General features: G+C 40.6%; 1 protein-coding gene across 6 annotated transcripts in view; it reads right to left on the bottom strand.

Moving 5' to 3' along the window:
* The window catches only part of PCSK5 (proprotein convertase subtilisin/kexin type 5), a 257,241-nt gene that overhangs the window by 85,451 nt on the left and 151,217 nt on the right, over positions 1 to 20,573 (bottom strand). For all 6 annotated transcript variants that reach the window (XM_027662913.1, XM_027662918.1, XM_027662919.1 and 3 more), the window contains 3 exons: positions 12,912 to 13,029; positions 11,725 to 11,913; positions 820 to 956 (listed from right to left, as the gene is read on the bottom strand). In XM_027662913.1, the coding sequence (XP_027518714.1) occupies positions 820 to 956; positions 11,725 to 11,913; positions 12,912 to 13,029 (444 nt within the window). The remainder of the gene's footprint in view (positions 1 to 819; positions 957 to 11,724; positions 11,914 to 12,911; positions 13,030 to 20,573) is intronic.

The raw sequence follows: 20,573 nt of genomic DNA, 5'->3' as shown, positions 1-20,573 counted from the left end.
CCTGAGCACGCTGTCCATACACACAGGACCACCATGCAACCTACCAGTGATAAGGAGTTGTGAATTTCTTTCTCTTGTAAAGTGAGATTTTTTAGTTATGTAAAAAATTATAAATGCCACTTTTTCTTATGGGTAGGCTAATAAATACAAAGCAAATAAAACCAACATGAAAATAAATTCCTGGGCCCTATACAGTCGATACAGGCCAAGTAAATAAAGGCCCTATATCAGTTATGAAAGTGACAAGCAAAACTCTTACAGCAGAGTAGCTCTGGGTTGCTCTAACTTGTGTTGAAGATCTGCCTGATAAATCTATATTCAACATCCAAGAACACAGATGAAGATACCATAATTTCATTCAAATGTGGTACATGAAGTTTCAGGTAGTTTTGTATCTTTTTCCTTGAAAACTGTGACTAGTAAAGATTTGGCTTTCTTTAAAGCACTGACTCCTGGTAACCTGTCAGATGGCACAGGGATCTGTCTAGTATGATGTACCTCTAAATGGCCAACATCTCTTTCTATTTTTTGATGCAACACATGCAACTGCAAGAAAGAGGGAATTTTACTCTCTATCCTCATGAAGTTTTCCTGGAAACCATGAATAAGTTCAGAATAAAAGTGAACCATGTGTCTTAAATGGCAAATAACAGTGACATAAAAATGAAGAGTGCACTGATAACTGAAATGAAGAATACTGCTCTTACCAACTCTGCCTTCACACTAAAGCCAATGAGATGTTTCAGCTGTAAATAAAAGGTGGAAAACAGCAAGCATTCTTCAGAATTCACAGAGCCCAGATAAAGATTACAGTCATACCTGGAGTCTTGAAATTTCTCAGCTGAGATGGAGTGTCACAGATTTCCAAGATCCAGTCACCTGCTGCTTTTTCACTCCAGCAGTGAGTAGTCATAAACTCCCAGTTTTTGAATCCTTCCATGGAATGATCAAATAGCCTAAAACAAATCGGAACATTATTTCAAGGAAACATCTTTTCTGTGGAGCTATGCCTCTGAGGATGCATACTCTTGAAGAGTATCCTAATCAGCCAGTACATGCATCTGTGCCTTTACATGATTCAGGATGGCTTTCTCACATGTATTGCAAGTACATTCAAGAGTAGAAGGTAGAAAGAGTGGAAGAGAAATCTTTACATGACATTGTTTTTTGTAACATAAAAGAGAATTCGTTGCAAAAAATCATAATTGCTAATACTATTTAATATAAGGATTCATGGGTCTTAGGAAAACTGTATATAATACAGAATTCCATCACATTAACAACATACTGTAAATACAAACAACTTGGAAGTCGGAAAATTTCAGTAACATTTATTTTTGCCTTTGGATTGGAATACATAAAAGGGGTTTAAAACCAATAAAAACTATTAAGTGACTGAGACAACAGAGACTCAATATATGCCACTTCTGGTGAGGAAGTGAAATGTAACTGAGACACTGGCCTCAATCCTCAAACAACCAAGGTATCACCCTCTACAAACACTTGACAGAACTGAGTTTGGGTAACACTGAGAGCCTAATGGCATCTGATGTTTTCATCTAACAAAAAACAATACCATAATTTAATTACCTAGATCTTGAGTGAAGAGGTTGGAACCCTGATACTAGAAATATCATAATCCAGGCCTAAGTTCTATTTCAGACACTGCAATGTGATGCTGATCCGTATGAGAAGGGAAAGGAGGACCCTTCCCAGTCAGAGATTAGGCACAAGAGAATTTGCACTTTTATTCAGCGTTCACAGAACATCGCTTGGTACCCCAAGACTAATGGAGAAATGCACTCTAATCAAGACTGTTGCCTCCAATAAAATCGCATGGCTTGGGTTTTAAAAATACATATATATCAATACATTCACATATATCTATTTTTATGTATTTGTATGTATGTATATGCATACATTCATATACTGTGTATATATATACAAACAGATCATAGAATCACAGAATCAGCTGGGTTGGAAGGGACCTCCGAGATCATCAAGTCCAACCTCTGATCCACTACTGCTGCGGCTGCTAGACCATGGCACTAAGTGCCACATCCAGTCTCTTTTAAAAAATCTCCAGGGATGGAGAATCCACCACTTCCCTGGACAGCCCATTCCAATGTCTGATTACCCTCTCTGTAAAGAAATTCTTTCTAATATCTAACCTAAACCTCCCCTGGCACAACTTCAGACCATGCTCTCTTGTCTTGCTGATAGTTGCCTGGGAGAAGAAACCAACCCCCACCTGGCTACAACCTCTTTTCAGGGAGCTGTAGAGAGTGATGAGGTCTCCCCTGAGCCTCCTCTTCTCCAGGCTGAACAGCCCCAGCTCCCTCAGCCTCTCCTCATAGGACTTGTGCTTGAGTCCCTTCACCAGCCTCGTTGCTCTCCTCTGGACCTGCTCCAGGACCTCAATATCCTTCCTGAACTGAGGGGTCCAGAACTGAACACAGTGCTCCAGGTGTGGCCTCACCAGCGTTGAGTACGGGGCAGAATCAGTTCCTTGGACCTGCTGGCCACGCTGTCCCTGATCCAGGCCAGGATGCCATTGGCCTTTTTGGCCACCTGGGCACACTGCTGGCTCATGTTCAGCTTCCTGTCCAAACTCCCAGGTCCCTCTTTGTCTGGCTGCTCTCCAGCCACTCTGTGCCCAGCCCCTAGCGCTGCAGGGGGTTGTTGTGGCCAAGTGCAGGACCTGGCACTTGGCCTTGTTGATCCCATTGGAATCAGCCCAACTCTCCAACCTCTCCAGGTCCCTCTGCAGAGCCCTCCTGCCTTCCAGCTGATTGACACTCCCCCCCAGCTTAGTGTCATCTACAAATTTGCTGATGATGGATTCAATCCCCTCCTCTAAATCATCAATAAAGATATTAAACAGAACTGGGCCCAACACTGATCCCTGGGGGACACCACTAGTGACTGGCTGCCAACTGGATGCAGCACCATTCACCACCACTCTCTGGGCCCAGCCCTCCAGCCAGTTCCTAACCCAGCACAGGGTGCCCCTGTCCAAACTGAGCTGCCATCTTTTCCAGGAGTATGCTATGGGTGATGGTGTCAAAGGCTTTGCTGAAGTCCAGATAGACCATATCCACAGCCTTCCCCTCATCCACCAGGCGGGTCACCTGATCATAAAAGAAGATCAGGTTGGTCAGATAGGACCTGCCCCTCCTAAACCTGTGCTGACTGGGTCTGATCTCTTGTCCATCCTGTAGGTGCTGTGTGATTGCACTGAGGATGATCCGCTCCATAACCTTGCCAGGCACTGAGGTCAGGCTGATGGGCCTGTAGTTTCCTGGGTCCTCCTTCCGGCCCTTTTTGTGGATGGGTGTGACATTCGCCAACTTCCAATCATCTGGGACCTCCCCAGTGAACCAGGACTGTTGGTAGATGATGGAGAGAGGCTTGGCGAGCTCTTCTGCCAGCTCCCTCATCACCCTTGGGTGGATCCCATCTGGTCCCATAGACTTGTGGGGATCCAAGCAGCTTAGTAGGTCACTAACTGTTTCCTTTTGGATTACAGGGGGGCTGTTCAGATTCTTATCTATTTCTACAAGCTCCAGAAGCCAGTTGTCCTCAAGAGAACCAGTCTTACTGTTGAAAACTGAGACAAAGAAGGTGTTAAATACCTCAGCCTTTTCCACATCTTTGATAACTATATTCCCATCCATGTCCAGTAAAGAATGGAGGTTTTCCTTGCCCCTCCTTTTGCTATATGTATGTATATCTATTTATACATGCATATATACGTATGTATTATATTTATCACTATTTTAATTTGTCCTTTTTGTGTGAAAATTCCACTGGTAATAGCCATGCTTAAATATTTTTTAATTAAACAAGATGTCTACAGCAGAAAATCCAATCGATTTAAAATGCTTTTCCATAAAACAGAGAAAAATCCAGCATTGGACTAGATTAACATTTATGACATTTGCACTTGTGACTTTTTATTTTCTAAGCTAATTTCAAGCTTTATTTTCAAAAGGTAGTGAAGTTCAGCAAGCATTGGGAAAACGGGATACTTTTGTAAGAACGCTTCTGGTGAAAACCGCCACACAGAATATGAATAAAACACCATAGTTCTTGCTGGGAGCTTAGGTCAGTCAGAGGCATGGGGTCAGGTACAGCATATCCACACGTACTGCCACAGAAACTGTATGGACCATGCACTTTATAGGGCTCAGCCAAAAGCTGATTTTCATGCTCTCATTTCAAACACAGAAACATAGTATCATACAGTTGGAAGGAATCTACAAGGATCATCAAAGTTCAGCTCCTGGCCCTACACAAGACAGTCCCCATAATCACATCGTGTGCCTGAGAGCATTGTCCAAAAATTCTTGAACTCTGGTAGGCTTAGTGTCATGACCACTTCCCTGAGGAGCCTGTTCCAGTGCCCAACCACCCCCTGGATGAAGAACCTTTTCCTAATATGCAACCTAACTCCCCAGACACAGTTTCATGCTATTCCCTTGGGTCCTGTCACTGGTCACCAGAGAGGAGATTCATGCCTGCCTCTCTGCTTCTCCTTGCAAGGAAGATGTAGGCTGCTATAGGTCTCCCCTCATTCTCTTCTCCAGGTTGAACAAGCCAAGTGATCTCAGCTGCTCCTCATATGGCCTTCCCTCTAGACTCTTCACCATTTTTGTAGATCTCCTTTGGACACTCTCCTATAGCTTTGCATCTTTCTTATATTGTGGTGCCCAAACCTGCACACAGTACTCGAAGTGGGAATATACCAGTACAGTGTCGAGTGGGGCAATCACCTCCCTCGACTGACCCGATGGCCCCCAGGACATGGTTGGCCCTCCTGGCTGCCAGGGCACACTAGTGACTCATATTCAACTTGCCATTTGTGCTTTTTCCATTTTAAATGAATGCCTATAAGAGTATTTATTGAGGTCATGTTACTGAGAACACAGCTGCATTGGGCAGGGCATGTCTCCAGGATGAAGGACCAGCGCCTCCCTAAGATCTTGCTCTATGGCGAACTTGCCACCGGCTGCCACAAGAGAGAGCCCCAAAGAGAAGATACAAGGACTCCCTGGAACAACATCTCAGCCTTGGCCACATTGATCAACATAACTGGTCTACTCTGGCCTCCAATCGGGAGGCCTGGAGACACACCATCTATAACGCTGAGGATGCTTTTGAGAAAGTACGCAGGATCACCCTTGAGGAGAAAAGACAACGCAGAAAGAATCGTGTCTTGCAGAATACAGCACCCAAGGAGTCTTTCTGCTGTGCCTTTTGCAACCAGTCATGCCTATCTCGTATTGGCCTTTTTAGCCACCAACGTGCTTGTAACAAACGTGGGTAGAGCCCTTCCCAAATCTTCGTTTGCGAAGCCCAGCCATGATGATGATAGTATTCTAATCTATTAGAGCTCATAAAATTAAATTAAAATATATATTCAGAATTATCTTAATTTTCACTGATAATTGTGTGAGAATTTCTTCTGATGCAGTTCTGTGCCTCTGTATGTGCACCTACATGTGTATATGTAAATATATTCTGGCAGCAGAATGGGCCTGTTTCATGTCACTGTTAAATCAGTTCTCTGAATACAGCAAAATCTCACAAACACGTGGCACTTATTGTTTACTGAAAAGGTAGAAATTACTACACAGTTATTAACCAGAATTTGCATGTGAGTATGTTCATTTTACGTCATTATAGAGATTATTTCCAACTGTTAGTCAAATTGTCATACTCTTGTCATATTGTTGTTGTCTGATAACTAACGTATTACTTTCTAAACACCCTGTCAGTGTAACAAGGCAGCAATACTTCTCTTTGCCATCGAGGTAACCAGATTACCCAATTCACTATTCCCCTATGCTCACAGGTCGAGCACAAAGGGTAAGGGTGAACAGGGTAACATCAGACCTGTGACCTGTCAAGTAGGCTCCAACTGGAAGGGATACTAAGTAAGCCTGCAGATGATACAAAACTTGGAGGAGCTGTTGACTCCCTTTAAGGCAGGGAGGCCCTGCAGAGAGACCTCAACAAACTACAGGATTGGGCAAGCACCAACCATATGAAGTTCAACAAGGGGAAGTGCCAGATTCTGGACCTGGGATGGGACAACCCCAGATGTACGTACAGATTGCAGAATGAGATCACCAGCCGGTCAAGGGAGGTGACTGTCCTGCTCTGTTTCTGCACTGGTGAGGCCTCACCTTGAATATTGTGGCAGTTTTGGGCACCACAATATAAGAAAGATATTAAGCTATTAGAGAGTGTCTAAAGGAGGACAACAAAGATGGTGAAGGGCCTTGAGAAGAAGCCATCTGAGGGGCGGCTGAGGTCACTTTGTGTGTTTGGCCGGGAGAAGAGGAGACTGAGGGGAGACTTCATTGCAGTCTACAATCTCCTCACAAGGGGAAGAGGAGGGGCAGGCACTGATCTCTTCTCCGTGGTGACTAGTGACAGGACCCAAGGGAATGGCCTGAAGTCGAGTCAGGGGAGATTTAGATTGGATATTAGAAAAAGGTTCTTCACCCAGAGGGTGGCTGGGCACTGAACAGGCTCCCCAGGGAAGTGGTCACAGCACCAAGCCTGACAGAGTTCAAGAAGCATTGGACAACACTTTCAGGCACATGGTGTGAATCTTGGGTATGGTCCTGTGCAGGGCTAAGGGTTGGACTTGATAATCCATATGGGTCCCTTCCAACTCAGTATATTCTGTGATTCTGTGGTTCTGCAAATTATATAGTATTATACAACTACTGTGCAATTATGCTGTAAATTTTGTATCCTCTGGGCTTCTATTTGCATACATCGAAAGACAAGCTGCTGTTTATTTTTACTCTAATTAGCCTAATATTTTGCATAATAGTTTTTGTTGGAGTATGTTTGTCTTATTTTGAAATTTTAAATTATTGTCAGATTTCCATTTTAATAATGCATCATTCTTTTAAGCAATTTTGGGAGGAAAAGACAAAAATCCAATATCTTGTGTTTATAAAAACATCTTTACCTAAAATATGTTATGATTGGAACTGTAAGTTTCCACCCATGGAAATGGTGAAAATCTGGTAATATTATTTCAGAGAAAACTGACTAGTTTTTTTAAAGAATACTGCTTTGGGAAAGATTTGAATTTTATAAGGTAAAGTATAAATTTGAATCTTTGAATATATGTACTGTGTTTCTGCAAATGAGTCAAAAAGCTATAGACAGATCAAAAGAACAATCAAAAACAAAGCAGAAATATACTGACTGAGGCTGTCTGTACGTGCATGTTGTACATACACAATGGTCCAAGTACTTCTGAGTTGCTTTTCTTATGCTCTAAACTCTCAAATCAAAGAACGCTTACGGCAACACAAGGACCACATTTTAAGTGGTGTTAAATGAATGAATTAAATGATCAGATGTTCAGGTGTACTTTCCTTATCCAGAAAGAAATATATATGGAATAGGATCTTTTAAGGAGCATGGAACCAGTCGAGATGGTAACTTTGTTATTTGTCAGGTTGATGCTGTAAGGTAAAACGTATGCAGGTATTCTTCCCAAGAATGCCAGGGCAGTGGAAGGATTGAAAAAAAGGTTTATTTCAGATGCAAGGACCACTCTTTTACAATGCGGCTCATTGGGCCTTCAGGGGCAAAAGGTGAGTTCCTGCCCCCTCAGGACCCCTTTTAGCCTCTCTGTTTCTCCCCTGCCTTCCCAAGACCTCTGTGCTTGTCTGTTAAGGCATGTCTCCTCTCACCTATCAGGGAGAGAGACTGACAACTTCTCTTGCCATGTGAGGGGAGAAAGCACTGAAACTGCCTTTGAGAAAGAGCTACCATTTAGGCAGAAAGCCTTCCTAGCAAAAACTGAATTCCTAACTTTCCGTTACAAATTCTTCCGAAATTGTACCTGTCCCAATAGATGCCAAGTCAAAATTCATATCAAGCACATACTTATCAAACAGATTATCATGGATAAGTAAATGATTAGTACGCGGTCTGATGAATTGTTAATTGACTGTTACAGATTATTATATATTGTGGACTTAGTAATACCACCTCAGAGATCTTTTCAGTTACTGTATAACAGGGACACTCAGCATGAAGGTTGGCCCTATACTTTTCATCAGATTTGGATACATAAAATGTAATGTTGTTTTTGTTTAATATTAGAGTATTGCAAAAAAGATGTGCACCTATAAAGAAAGGTTTCTTCTACTTTTGATTGCCAAGACTTTTTATGAAGCAACCTAGTGGGAAAGATTAGATAAGAATATCTTGGTTTCGGTCTAAGAGTTTCCTGCAGAGGAGGGTATTACTAAAATTTACTGATTGTCTAAGGTTTCACGATAGGAAAAGATGGTCATGAAAATACTTCCCTTTGTTAGTGAACAGAAGTATTATTAATGTCAGGGCCATATAAGCATAGGAAGCTAGTGGCCTGGAAAGTTGCCACCACGTGGCTGAGATATTTCAGTTATGCAGTTCAAGTGGCAACAGCTGCTTTAAATTTAAAGGCAAGAATTAAATAAGCCATGACCTCAGTGGGAGACAAATGGGCCCTAAGTTTGCTTCTTCTATCCCCTTTGTGTTTAGTCTCCCCTCCATAGCCTCCCTGTACTGAATGTTTGTTAGAACTGACCTTAGTATGTCTCTAAAAACACTCAGAAACCCACACTGCCAAATCCAATGACCAATTGTTTTCAAAAAGGGGATACTGTTCCCCATTGGTCTCAACTGTAGCCTCATCCTCACACCAGCCAGCACTTTCCTAGCCTTTATTTTCCTCTGCTGCAGTACATCCAATGTAATCATGTTTAGCACTTTCGAAACAACAAAGCAGATGTTCCTTGTAATGTAGTGTTTGAAGAATGCACATAAAGCTCAAGCCAATGACAGTGTAATCCACCATATGACTGCAAAGGAATCCATATTGACTCTGACTAACAAATTTTCTTACTGAAGTCATTTTAGGGGATGCCAACATTAGGGATAAAATATGCAGAAAAAAAGCCAGATGCTGCCTTGAGGGACCTACTTGTCAATGCACCAGAATCTACACACAGTGACTTTTCATCCAGAATTATGGGAGGAGAAGTGCACATGCAAAATATACCTTTTGCACTTAAATACATTTTACCAGCAAACTGTTTCAAATTAAACCCAAATGATTAACACTAAAGCAATGAGGTTTTCCCTGGGTTCAGTAAAAATAGCTGATATTGCTGTTATTAATCATGTACGTGTGTATTAAAAAGTCTTGTATGTCTGAGAAAGCATCTAAGTCAGGTAGCAGCAATGTATAAGAGCGTCTGTGACCTTTGCCTATTTAAAAAAAGCCAGACTGCTTGCTGCCAATGTATCTCTCCATGCATGCTTATACTTGAATGCATTTATTCTGATTTTTAACACTTTAAGAATCAAGAACCTCATAACTAATTTTTCATATTAGTGAAAAACAACATTCCTACTTCAAGTTTTATTCTATAAAATGACGTTAAAACATACACTTAACAACATTCAGCATACTACTAATTTCCAGACCTTTAAGCCGTATGACTTCTTACAGCCAGACCAAATAAAACAAGCCTTTTTGAAATACCTTTTTGAAAAGTATTGTATTCATATCGATTTCTTTACGCTAAGAAAGGGCTTGTGAAGGCTCTAGGTATTTCAGACCTAGAATGTGCCATATACATTTATCCCTAATATTAGTAGCCCAGAGTGGTTTGTTTCAGCAAAATGTGATTACTAGTCAGTATATCTCTGAAGTTTCCATGGGAAGGGAATTTCTGGTGTGACTTTATGAGCTCTGTCATGAATAATTTGGTTTTTGGGAAGTGCCAAAACATGAAAAGGCCTTTCAGGTTTCTTTGTTTTCTGGCTAGTCTTGTGATACTGTAGTATAAAAAACCAGCTGAACTTCCCCTTATTTTAATACATATATTTGCATTCTCTCTCTCTATGACAGGTATGAAAAGTAATTACTTTCTGTGGAGCAGGGGTTACAGAGAAACTGATTGAATCAAATTTTGTACCTATTCCACATAACAGTCATCACCAGAGGTGAACTGTGAATACTCAAATGTTTATCCCACTTGCTCTGGGTCAGCTGCAACACATGAAAGCCTAGAGCCAAAAGTTAGCTATGTTAAGACCACTGGGTTTACACAAGATTGTTTCGTTTGGATACCTAGTTGGAGGACTTCCAATTTTTTTTCACTTTGGACCAAGGAAGGACCGCTGCATGAAAACTGAAAAGAAAACTAAAAAATGATTTCTTCAAACAGAAAAAACAAAAGCCTGTTTCATAACTAACAAGAGAAGCCTGCCTCTGCACTGGTTAGCAGAGGACAAATTCTTCTTTTAGCGTAGTAGTGTAGCAGGGAGATACACAGATGTGTGTGCCTATGTGCTTTTATCAGCAAGGCTCTGATGGCAGAGGAGATATTCTAGAGGACCCCAAAATTCCAAGACAACTTTCTGTCCATTTGATGAATTAATGTCTATAGCTTGAAGAGTATTTTCAGTACACCTTTTCTTTTATATTAACATAATCTCTAATGAAAATGGACATTCACACTTCAATCAGAACCACATCCATCTGACTGTCTCTAAACAAGTCCTTTTTTTCAAGAGGAAAGAGAAGTCCTTCTACCACTGAGGTACAGGAGGACACACAAGTCTCCAGAGCTAGACAGTTAGCATTTCTAGCTGTGGAAGCATGGATGAAGAGCAGTCTGGAATGCAGGCCATTCCCAGTTCATTAAAAGTCCTGGAGAGTAGGAGTAGGGATATACACTTTTGAGAAGACTTAAACATGATGGTAGAAGAGTTCTTACAACACAGGTTTGATATATGGCAGCTTTTGCAGTTTCTGAGACACATAACATCACTAACATCAACTTCTATTTGGGAGCCAAGCATTGTGTCTAACAGAATGGCCATTATCTAAATCTGCTAGTCACTAAGGAAAAAAAGATTCCCTATCATACTATGGTCCCATTGGGAAGAATATTTCTAGCCACATGGAGAACTATAGAAGCATTTCTTAGTGCAAATGTAACTTATTTGCACATTTGTAAATGGGGTAAAGTGTGAGAAGGTTTCTGATGTGTCTTAATGCCTTAATCATCTCTGGCAGGAGGTGGTGGTGTTGATCATGGATTTAGCGAGATTTACCTGCAAAGTCTGTCAATGTTTTCTTCCAAGAAAATGTCAGTGTTGCCCTATTATGAGCTTTTCATGGGCTGAGTATATTTACTTTGAAAAACAGGATACAGAAATTGGTAACACCAGGAACTTAAAGAAAATAGCAGTAAAGAACCACTATTTTATCTGATTTTTATCCCCAGCAAAAAAAAAATGGAAAAGAAAGGAGCAAAATGAAAAATAAATGGCTATAGTACATAGAAACACTTCCATTCAGCTTCCTTATAAACACTGAGCCTGTTACTATTTTCTTCACATTTCCAGCTATCTAACAACTTGTGAACCACAAAAGACTATCAAAATTAACTAATCTTTATTTTGGAGATTATATCCTTCAACAGTTTTACAGACTACTCTTCTACTGAGATCATACTTTTTGAGTTCATTTGTACTTCACTCTGCCCAGCTCTATTAGAAAAAATAATTAGCCTGTGTCTGCCAGCAACCCTGCTGTAATGACTTGTCTATTCTTTGCTGACATGGACATCTCAGCACAGGCTCTGCATGCTGACTGTAATGTGAAGCTGTGTTGTCATACTATACCTGTTGGCCAAGAGCTGTGACCTAGTTCCAGATGGAGAGGTTAGGTAAATTGCCAAGTCTCCACGCCGAGGGTGAGTAATAGTGATGCGCACAACCACATGCTCCAAGTAGATCACGTGGTGGTTAGGATTATCTGAACAGCCAGTGGCTTTGTAAATTGAACGGACAACGCTGTCAGGTCGTATTGTTCTATAATAGAAACATAGCAAACAACATTATCATTTCTTGCTTTTTGTGTAAAATAGACAACCACATATTTTTTGTTTAGTAGTGAATGATAGTGTGGGACAACTGAGAATTCGGCAGCCTATAACCATTAGTTTTAATATGTACTTCCTAGCTAAAAATATCATCACAGGGTAATTATTTTGCTGCAGCTAATGGCTAGTGGCCTGTATTTCTGTTAAGCATGTACACAAGGTAAAATAGGAATAAGTCTTTCGGACAGAGCATTTTTGTGGATTAGTGGCCAGCTGAGAATTGCTAGGATTGTCATGGGATCACAGCTGGTTGCTAAACCCCAGGAAATGCCTGGCATAGTTACAGTCCTTGCTTACGTAACAGCAAGTATTACATATTAACTGTACTGAATGGCATGTGTTTTAAATTGGCATGGTATCCTTGCAGACCACACCAGTTATGGATGAAGCCTGTCAAATATAATTATCAAACAATAATCTTAGTGCTTGAAAGTGTGCCTTATAACTGATGCTGTCTCTATATCCATACAGTGCACAAAGAGAATTTTGCTCTTAAGCTTGGTTCTATAGACACCTTATCCTAGCAAGCGAAAAAGTTTAGTCTTAGGCTCTGAGCTAGAGACTCTCCTAAGACTATTTGAGAGAGTATGGAAAGCGTATTTGCTTGTTAGATCCTGGACTGGTAACTCTGTACTTTTCTTACACGGGTGACTGAAGTGCACTCAACCAAACATTGTTCTTTGGTGCATCATCTATATCAAAATTTATTGTTATCCAGTCTGGCCTGTTTTACACCTTATAGGTGTTCTTTAAACGAGGGCCTTTCCCCAAGCACTACAGGTAACAATGTTTACAGGCAAATGACCTGACATCTGTGGATGTGACAGAGATTCCCAGTATAGCTTTCAAAATGCAAGGGAGGGGTAAATTATACCCAAACTCTTTCCATAAATTTATGCCAGCAAGAGTTTTGGTAGCGGGTATTACTTGATTTGCCGATCTGTGTTCTCCACACACACATGCTGTGGAGGGACTGTTGTCCACTTTTCTGCTTCTATCACCATTGCTTCAGCATCCATCAGTCCAAATCCATAGAGGTGGCTCACTGCAAGGTACAAACAGAATGGTTGCAGTTATAACAAAAAACTTCGGTTTTCATCATAGATTAATTCCAGAGAGTCACATCCTAACAGCAGCTGCTTCTTTTCTACTTCTTCCTTGCTTTCTCTCAAAGCTCAAAAATCTCACTGCCAGAAACATTAATGACTATACCTAATTTATTCACTAAACCTGTTCACTGCTTTCTTACAGAAGTGGCATGAGGAGCTACTTACATTGCTATCTAGCATGGTAGGAGCTACCTACCATGAGAACTGCAGAAGGTCAGAGAGTAAAATTGCCTCTGATTACCCTTTGTCCATGCGCCTTAACTTTGCCCTCTTATAAGAGATAATATTAAAAGGTGTAAAAAACCAGAGGAAGGTTATTTCTGTTACTCCAGTACCAAACACATGCATGTACCTGCATTAAAGGTGAGACAATAAATTTAAGATGGAACAGACTGTCTTTTGTAACTGTTGTATTCTCTTAACTTCCCTGAGTGTAAGCAGCATGTAGATGCTCTCCTGTTCCTGTATGCAATATGGTTGCCACCAATCAAACAACCAGGTAGAGCCAACAGTTCCCTAAAGCTGTGCATGATGAGGGTGAAAAGCACTTATTGAATCAGCTGTATGGTTTTGGATGCTGTTCCAATCAAAACAGAACCTTCCAAATGTATTTTGCTGAATTAGAAGAGCTGCTAGACATGTTGTTTTATTGTGTCAAGTTAGGGCTTTTGATAAAGTTCTGACAGCAGAAGGAGTGAAAGAAAAAAGCTTCCACAGGGAGGAGATTAGATTGGAAATATCAATAAATGAGTTTTGCTTGCTACCAGGACAGTGCTACCAGGAAACCCTCAGAAAAATATAAGTGCTATTTTAACCAAAAATGCAACAAAGCATGGTGTAAGTCATCCCAAACGCACTTTGCAGAGGATTTGTGATAGCAATCTCTACCTATTGCGAAAACAGAATTCAAAGGACTCTTACCCCCAAAAAATCCCCAACCTTATCAAACAAATACAGTTGAAAGCATAAAGATAATCAATGTTTAAGGATCTCATCTTCCAAACATGGCAGTACCTAATACTTTCTGAAACTGCCAGCTGAAAAGGGTTCTTCAGTGGAAAATACTGCAAGGTGTAATGACTGTGTAATGAACTGGTTTTCTTCCCATCTCCTTCCCCTTAAGCCCCAAACCGAAGTGCACATAGGATGGAAATGTTCCTTAGGAGACAAGTACTGCTCTTCTGCCAAATGAGGCATGCATCCTGTTCAGAAATGAAACACAACTAAAATACATGAAAATAATTAAATTCAGCCATCCTTCAGCTTTCTGAATTCTCTTTCATGTATTTCAAAAACAAATGGATAGGGAAAGAGATGTTCTATTTTTACATGTGGGGAGGGGCAGCCAGAAAGACAGCAAGGAAAGCTCAAATGAAGAAACTTTTTGTACTGTCAAGAAGACTCCTGTGATGGAAATCTCCTTAGTCTTAGATGCCATGTTGTAAAAACTGCATCTGATTATGAGCTCATATTTATCTGTGAAGACATTTGTCTGTTTGTACACTAGAATTTTAATTAATAATCCTCCTGTCATCTTTGAAAATCAGCTGGAGGAACAAGTCTTAACTCACATAGTCTGTAACTGTACACAGTTACTCTGTGTAGTACATTCAAATAGTGAGGATTAAATTTTCAGGAATGGAAAATTTTTTTCAGATAACTCACAGAAAATGTATTTTTAATTCCTGACAATTAGCAACTTACATTGACTTAGCACTCAGAATGCCCAGTTCTATATATATGTGTGTGTTCAACCCAACTACTGAGCTCAAAGAAGAGCCAAGATTCTCCTCAACTCACCTTCTCTTACCCAGATATAAGGGCAGAAGAGCACCTAACTTTGCCACCACCAAGCAGTGACCTTTTGATGGAAACTTAAGTGACTTTTAATCTACTCATCCTAGAATTTTTTTGCCCTAATATGCACATTAAAAATGCAAATAAAATCTAAAGAGTGAACTTTCTATCTTTCCCATCCTAACAATTACTTGGGACATAGAATTTAGGAGAAATTTTCATTCAGGAGAAAAAATTACGAATCAAGGCTATGTGGTTGTGTTAACTGTCCATGATTCAATACTTAAACTGTTTTGCATGAGAGCAGAGGTGGGAGTGAGAATTTCTGCACCTGCTTGCTTCTTTTCTTTCCACACCTGAAACAGAAGTACATTTTTTCCTTGAAAGGTTTTTGCATTGAAATAAAAACTTCCTGACAGTCAGGGATGTGGACAGCTGACATTTGGCTGCCTGCAACATTTGCACTTCAAAGCCCTTGATGCAGTGGGTTGGTTAGCAACTGATGGTACCAGTAGAGGTCCGTAATTTTCAATGACTAAGTAACAGCAATTTAGGAAATAATCACAGAGTTAGACAAAGTAGATGTGTCTTACAGAAGAAAGCAGATTTTGTTCTCTACTGCCCTTCAAATTGTGTCTTTTCATCTGCATACATGCTAGTATTGCTGTACCAAGGTGTATCTCTCCAAGGTTAAAAATTACCTGAATAGTCCTCATGGGGCCATAAATGTCTTCTGGGAAACACCTGGAACCGCCACTGATTCGTTTGCAAATGGTACTGAGTTGAATTCTGCTAACCCAGATACAAAAGCAGTATCTGAAAGGTGCTGATGACGGCAGACTAAGTTAATTGCAAGTGCAAAATATCTCCAGACCTTGCACCAACCCACTTATATGCTCTACATTATCACTGTCGTGAATTCCTGCTGGGTTCAGTTGATGCTAGGAATCATTAAGGACATCAGATGGAATATTGGGCTGTTTTGTAAGAAGACATTTATCTTTCGGAGAAAAAATACAAATGTGAGGATTGTGCAATGTAAGCTGGTGACTAAGGAGTAGTGCAAGAGTCCACTAAGGAGGGTTGCTCTTGCTCAACTGACGCATTAAAAAATGTGATCATGTTGTGATCAAGCTGTCCACTGGTAGAACTGTCTTGAATTCTCTCTCTACTCATGCAGCAACGTAACTCATCATTTATATTTCTGCAAAATAACAGGCATACACAGAGCTTTACAGATGCAGGGCATGTTTCAGAGAAAAACTTGACTCTCACAACACGATGTAAATACTGAGTTTTAACTGATCTCTTTAATCTTATCACTAAAGAAAATAACGTTTCTCAGGACTTCATTTATTAATCTCTGCAACAATTCCTCCACTAGTGCACCATGAAATCAAGGCCTTCTCAGCTGCTGGAGAGACTTCCCCAGTTTCTTTATAATCCCTTTGTTTTTGTCTGAAACTGCTATTGAAAATTCATTAACTTTCTCATTTATATACAAAGAGTATGCAAAGCTATCCCTAAATCTAAATGCAGAATGTATACCCCACTTGACTTGACTAAGAGAAATATGAACAGTTGGTCTTGATAAATCATAACACAGAATCATGAAGACTTCAGACACTGAAAAAACAACATTTCCAGTGCAGCTAAACTGGATTTGTTAGGCTGCAGTTTTATTGCCTGTCATCAAGATGTCTCATCAGTAACTTAGATGCTAAGCCTCCCTTGCTATTTTACTCATCTGACAAAAGCATTGCAGAATACTTTCTCCCTGGTATATTTTTGGCCTTTCCTCTATAGTATTCTATATACTGTGAAAGTAGCATCTGAAATATAAATACTTTGTATACACATACTAAATATTACATCAGAGAGAAATGGTAATAATTTCAGATTGTCAAATGAGAAATATGCAGCTTCCTTAACTAGATTAATCTGTTTGATTGTAAACTATTATAACTTGTTTATGTTACTATAGGATCTTGATCCAAAATGAGATTGACTGAATAGGAATCTAAAATATCCCGTATACTGTGGTTTTCTTAAATGTTGCTTAGCAAGTCTAGAAGACGCAAGACTCTCATCCCAAAAATACTTTAAACTGACCAACCTTTTACATTTCACATTTTAATTGCAAAAAGAAAGATTTAATTCTGTACTGCTTTAATAATTCTATATTGCTTCTCTGTCGGTTGCTTAGTATACAGAAATGTTTCAACTAGGAAAAACAATTGTCTAATGAAAATTAAGGGACAAAAAAGGAGAAATGTTATGATGACATGGTTTACACTGTTTTGTTTTGTCATGTCCTATCTAAGAGAACACTGATCTTGAATGAGAATTCATCTTCTTTCAGCCACATTGCTACTTCATGTCAATATGTGACGAGAAATCTGTGATAACCAGGGGTGATTTCTGAAACACATAACTGTTTTACAAGCCAGTAACACAGCCATGCAAGAACATGCTTTTTCATTCTTGCTTTTAAAACCAATTTCCTCATGCTTTTCAAGTTAAGTATATTTTTTGTATTTTATACAGAACTGATCCCTCAATTTTTCTACTTAAAAACAAAGCAAAGGGCAAACTAAGTCCTTTCCCACAGAATTCCCTGAAATCCATGATTTTTTAAAGACTCAGTAGGGATGCTAGAAGATTGAGTTCTTACACTTACCAGCACATTAGAGAAGGTTGTGAAGAACAGGAAGCTGCCTGATAGATTTGTCTTAAAAGTGGTAGCTACAAAGATGCACAATGAGAATCTGAAGGGCCTCTATATCATAGAATCATAGAATCATAGAGTGGTCCGGGTTGAAAGGGACCTTTAAAACTCAGCTACTCTGACATCCGTGCTGCAGGCAGAGACACGTTCCACTAGACCAGGCTGCTGAAAGCCCTGTGCAACCTGGTCTTGTGCACTTCCAGGGATGGGGCATCCAATAGCTTCTCTGGGCAATCTGTTCCAGTGCCTCACCATCCTCATCACAGAATCATAGTATCATAGAATGTTAAGGGGTTGGAATGGACCTTAAAGATCACCTAGTCCCACCTCACTTCCATAGGCAGGGTCACCTCTCACTAGACCAGGTTGCTCAAGGCCTTATTCAACCTGGCCACAAATGCTGCCACGGCTGCGGCACCCACAACCTCCCTGGACAATTTGTTGCAGAGTATAACCACCCTCACAGTAAAAAATTTCTTCCTAATATCTAACCTAAATTTCCTCTCTATCAATTTGCACCCACTGCTCCTTGTCCTATCACTACAGCTCCTGATGAAGAGTCCCTTGCTGGCTTCCCTGTAAGCCCCCTTTAGATACTGGAAGATTGCCATGGGCTCTCCATGTAAACTTCTCTTCTCCAGGTTGAACAGCCCCAGCTTTCTCAGTCTGTCTTCATAGGGGAGGTGCTCCAGTTCTCTTAACAACTTCATGGCCCTCCTCTGGACTTGCTCCAACAGTTCCGTGTCCTTATGTTGGGGACACCAGAACTCAACGCAGTAATCCAAGCAGGGTCTCACAAGAGCACAGTAGAGGAGGAGAATCACCTCCCTTGACCTGCTCGCCATGCTCCTTTTGATGCAGCCCAGGATTTGGCTTTCAGGGCTGCAAGTGCACACTGTTGGCTCATGGTGAGCTTTTCATCAACGATCACTCCCAAGTCTTTCTCTGCAGGGCTGCTTTCAATCACTTTTCTGCTCAACCTCTAGGTGTGTCTGGGATTGCTGAAACCCAGGTGTAGGATCTTGAACTTCACTTTGTTGAGCTTCATGAGGTTTGCCTCAGCTCACTTCTCGAGCCTGTCCGGGTCCCTCGGGATGGCCTCTGTTCCCTCCAGCATGTTGACTGCACCAGCTTGGTGTTGTCCACAAATCTGATGAGGGTGTACTTGATTCAACTGTCCATGTCCCCAGCAAAGATGGTGAACACTACTGGCCCCAATACAAACCCCTGAGGGACACCACTTGTCACTGGTCTCCAGTGGTCTCCACATGGACAAGGAGCCGTTGACCACAACTCTTTGTATGTATATTCAGCCAGCTGGACCACTGAACGGTCCATCCATCAAACCCATATGTCTCCAATTTGGAGACAAGGATGTTGTGCAGGAGTGTCAAATGCTTTGCGCTTCTGCCCCTATCCACCAATGCTGAAGTCCTGTCACAGGAGGTCACCAAATTTGTCAGGTATGATTTCCTCTTTGTAAAGCCATGTAGGCTGTTACCAATCATCTCTAATAAAAATGGTCTTCATTATGTCCAACCTAAATCCACCTTCATTCCCTTTAAAACAGTTGTCCCTTGTCTTGTCACTACAGGCCTTGGTAAAAAGCCTCTTTCCATCTCTCTTTAAGCACTCTTTATATATTAAAAGGCCAAAATAAGGTCTCTCTGGAGCCTTCTCTTCTCCAGGCTGAACAACCCGAGCTCTCTCAACCTTTCTTCATAGGAGAGGTGCTCCAGCCCTTTGAACCCTTTCACAGTCAGAAAGGTGCTAACAGAATACTTTAAAAATTGCTTTTAAGTTTCCAGTTTTGTTTATGTTAATTTCTGATTTTTGTATTAGTACAAATAATTTCTTCAATAATATACTAACCATGGCTTTACTTGATAACAGGTTCGACAAAAACCAATTTACGTTTTTATTTTCTTCCAAAAAGCTCCTATTCATTGATAAAATACAGTATAGATTGCCCAAGAACACTAGTAGGATAGCTAGTAGAATCTAAATCTCCAGTAGCCAGTGTTCCTTAGCGAACAGCTTGTATGCAACTCTGACACTGCATCACCTTCTATGAGACTTTGCAGCCATTTAAAAAAATAGCCCTAGAACACACCATCTTAAAACATTATGGAATTAAATTCAAGATTCCATTTGCATTCATATCCTGGCACTTTTTATTTATTTCAGGAATTTAAAACTCATGGGGTTACTAAGCAGACATTGGTTGACAGAATGGACTAAAAGTGAAATTCACTTTTGGGCCATCAGAGTCAGGCTTTACTAGTAGTGACAGCGCGTACCATCCAAACAGATCCCCCGCTCATGAGTGTTAGCAACTTATGGACAGAAGCTCTTAGTATTGGGATTCAGCTGGTCCACAGTCAACAGTGAGTATGTGTACCAAGCACAGCCATGACAAGTTTTCCCCCTACCCGCAGTTTTTTTCCCCCCATCCTCTGATTTACTTCCCAGCACTTGTTTAGGAATGAGTAAACCAGGCTAACACAGTCCTCAAAGCACATGGTATCTACTGTGTCCTGTATATGGGGACATTTTAACCAGTCAGAGAAAATACCAGTGAGCCTTGCTGAAAAGCAGTGACCAGGAAGCCTGGCTTACTTCTCTGCCTCCAAAGGAGCAGAGTTGTGACAGAAACAGAAAACCTGACTAGTGCTGGCTGGTAATTGCTAGGATAGACAAGCTGTTGCTTCTCTGCAGCAGAATTTGGCAGTAAATCATAAAGCCTCTACTGAAGACATTCATTTATATCCCTTGAAATAAGTCAGCTTATGTGAATGGAATAAATCTGAGGATTATATGCATTTAGAGGGGAGAAAAAATGTTTGCCAAAATAGAGTTGGCTAAGAAGTATCTACAGTAATAGAAACTATAATTTTTTAACTAGGAGTAGTCTTTTTAAACTGGACTTTAATTTTCTTTTTTTTTACAAAAAGC

Source organism: Corapipo altera, unplaced genomic scaffold, assembly GCF_003945725.1.
Source record: "Corapipo altera isolate COAL_440 unplaced genomic scaffold, ASM394572v1 61167, whole genome shotgun sequence".
Lineage (NCBI taxonomy): Eukaryota > Metazoa > Chordata > Aves > Passeriformes > Pipridae > Corapipo > Corapipo altera.
Note: the sequence above shows the minus strand (reverse complement) of the source record. Positions and strands in the feature narration are given on the sequence as shown.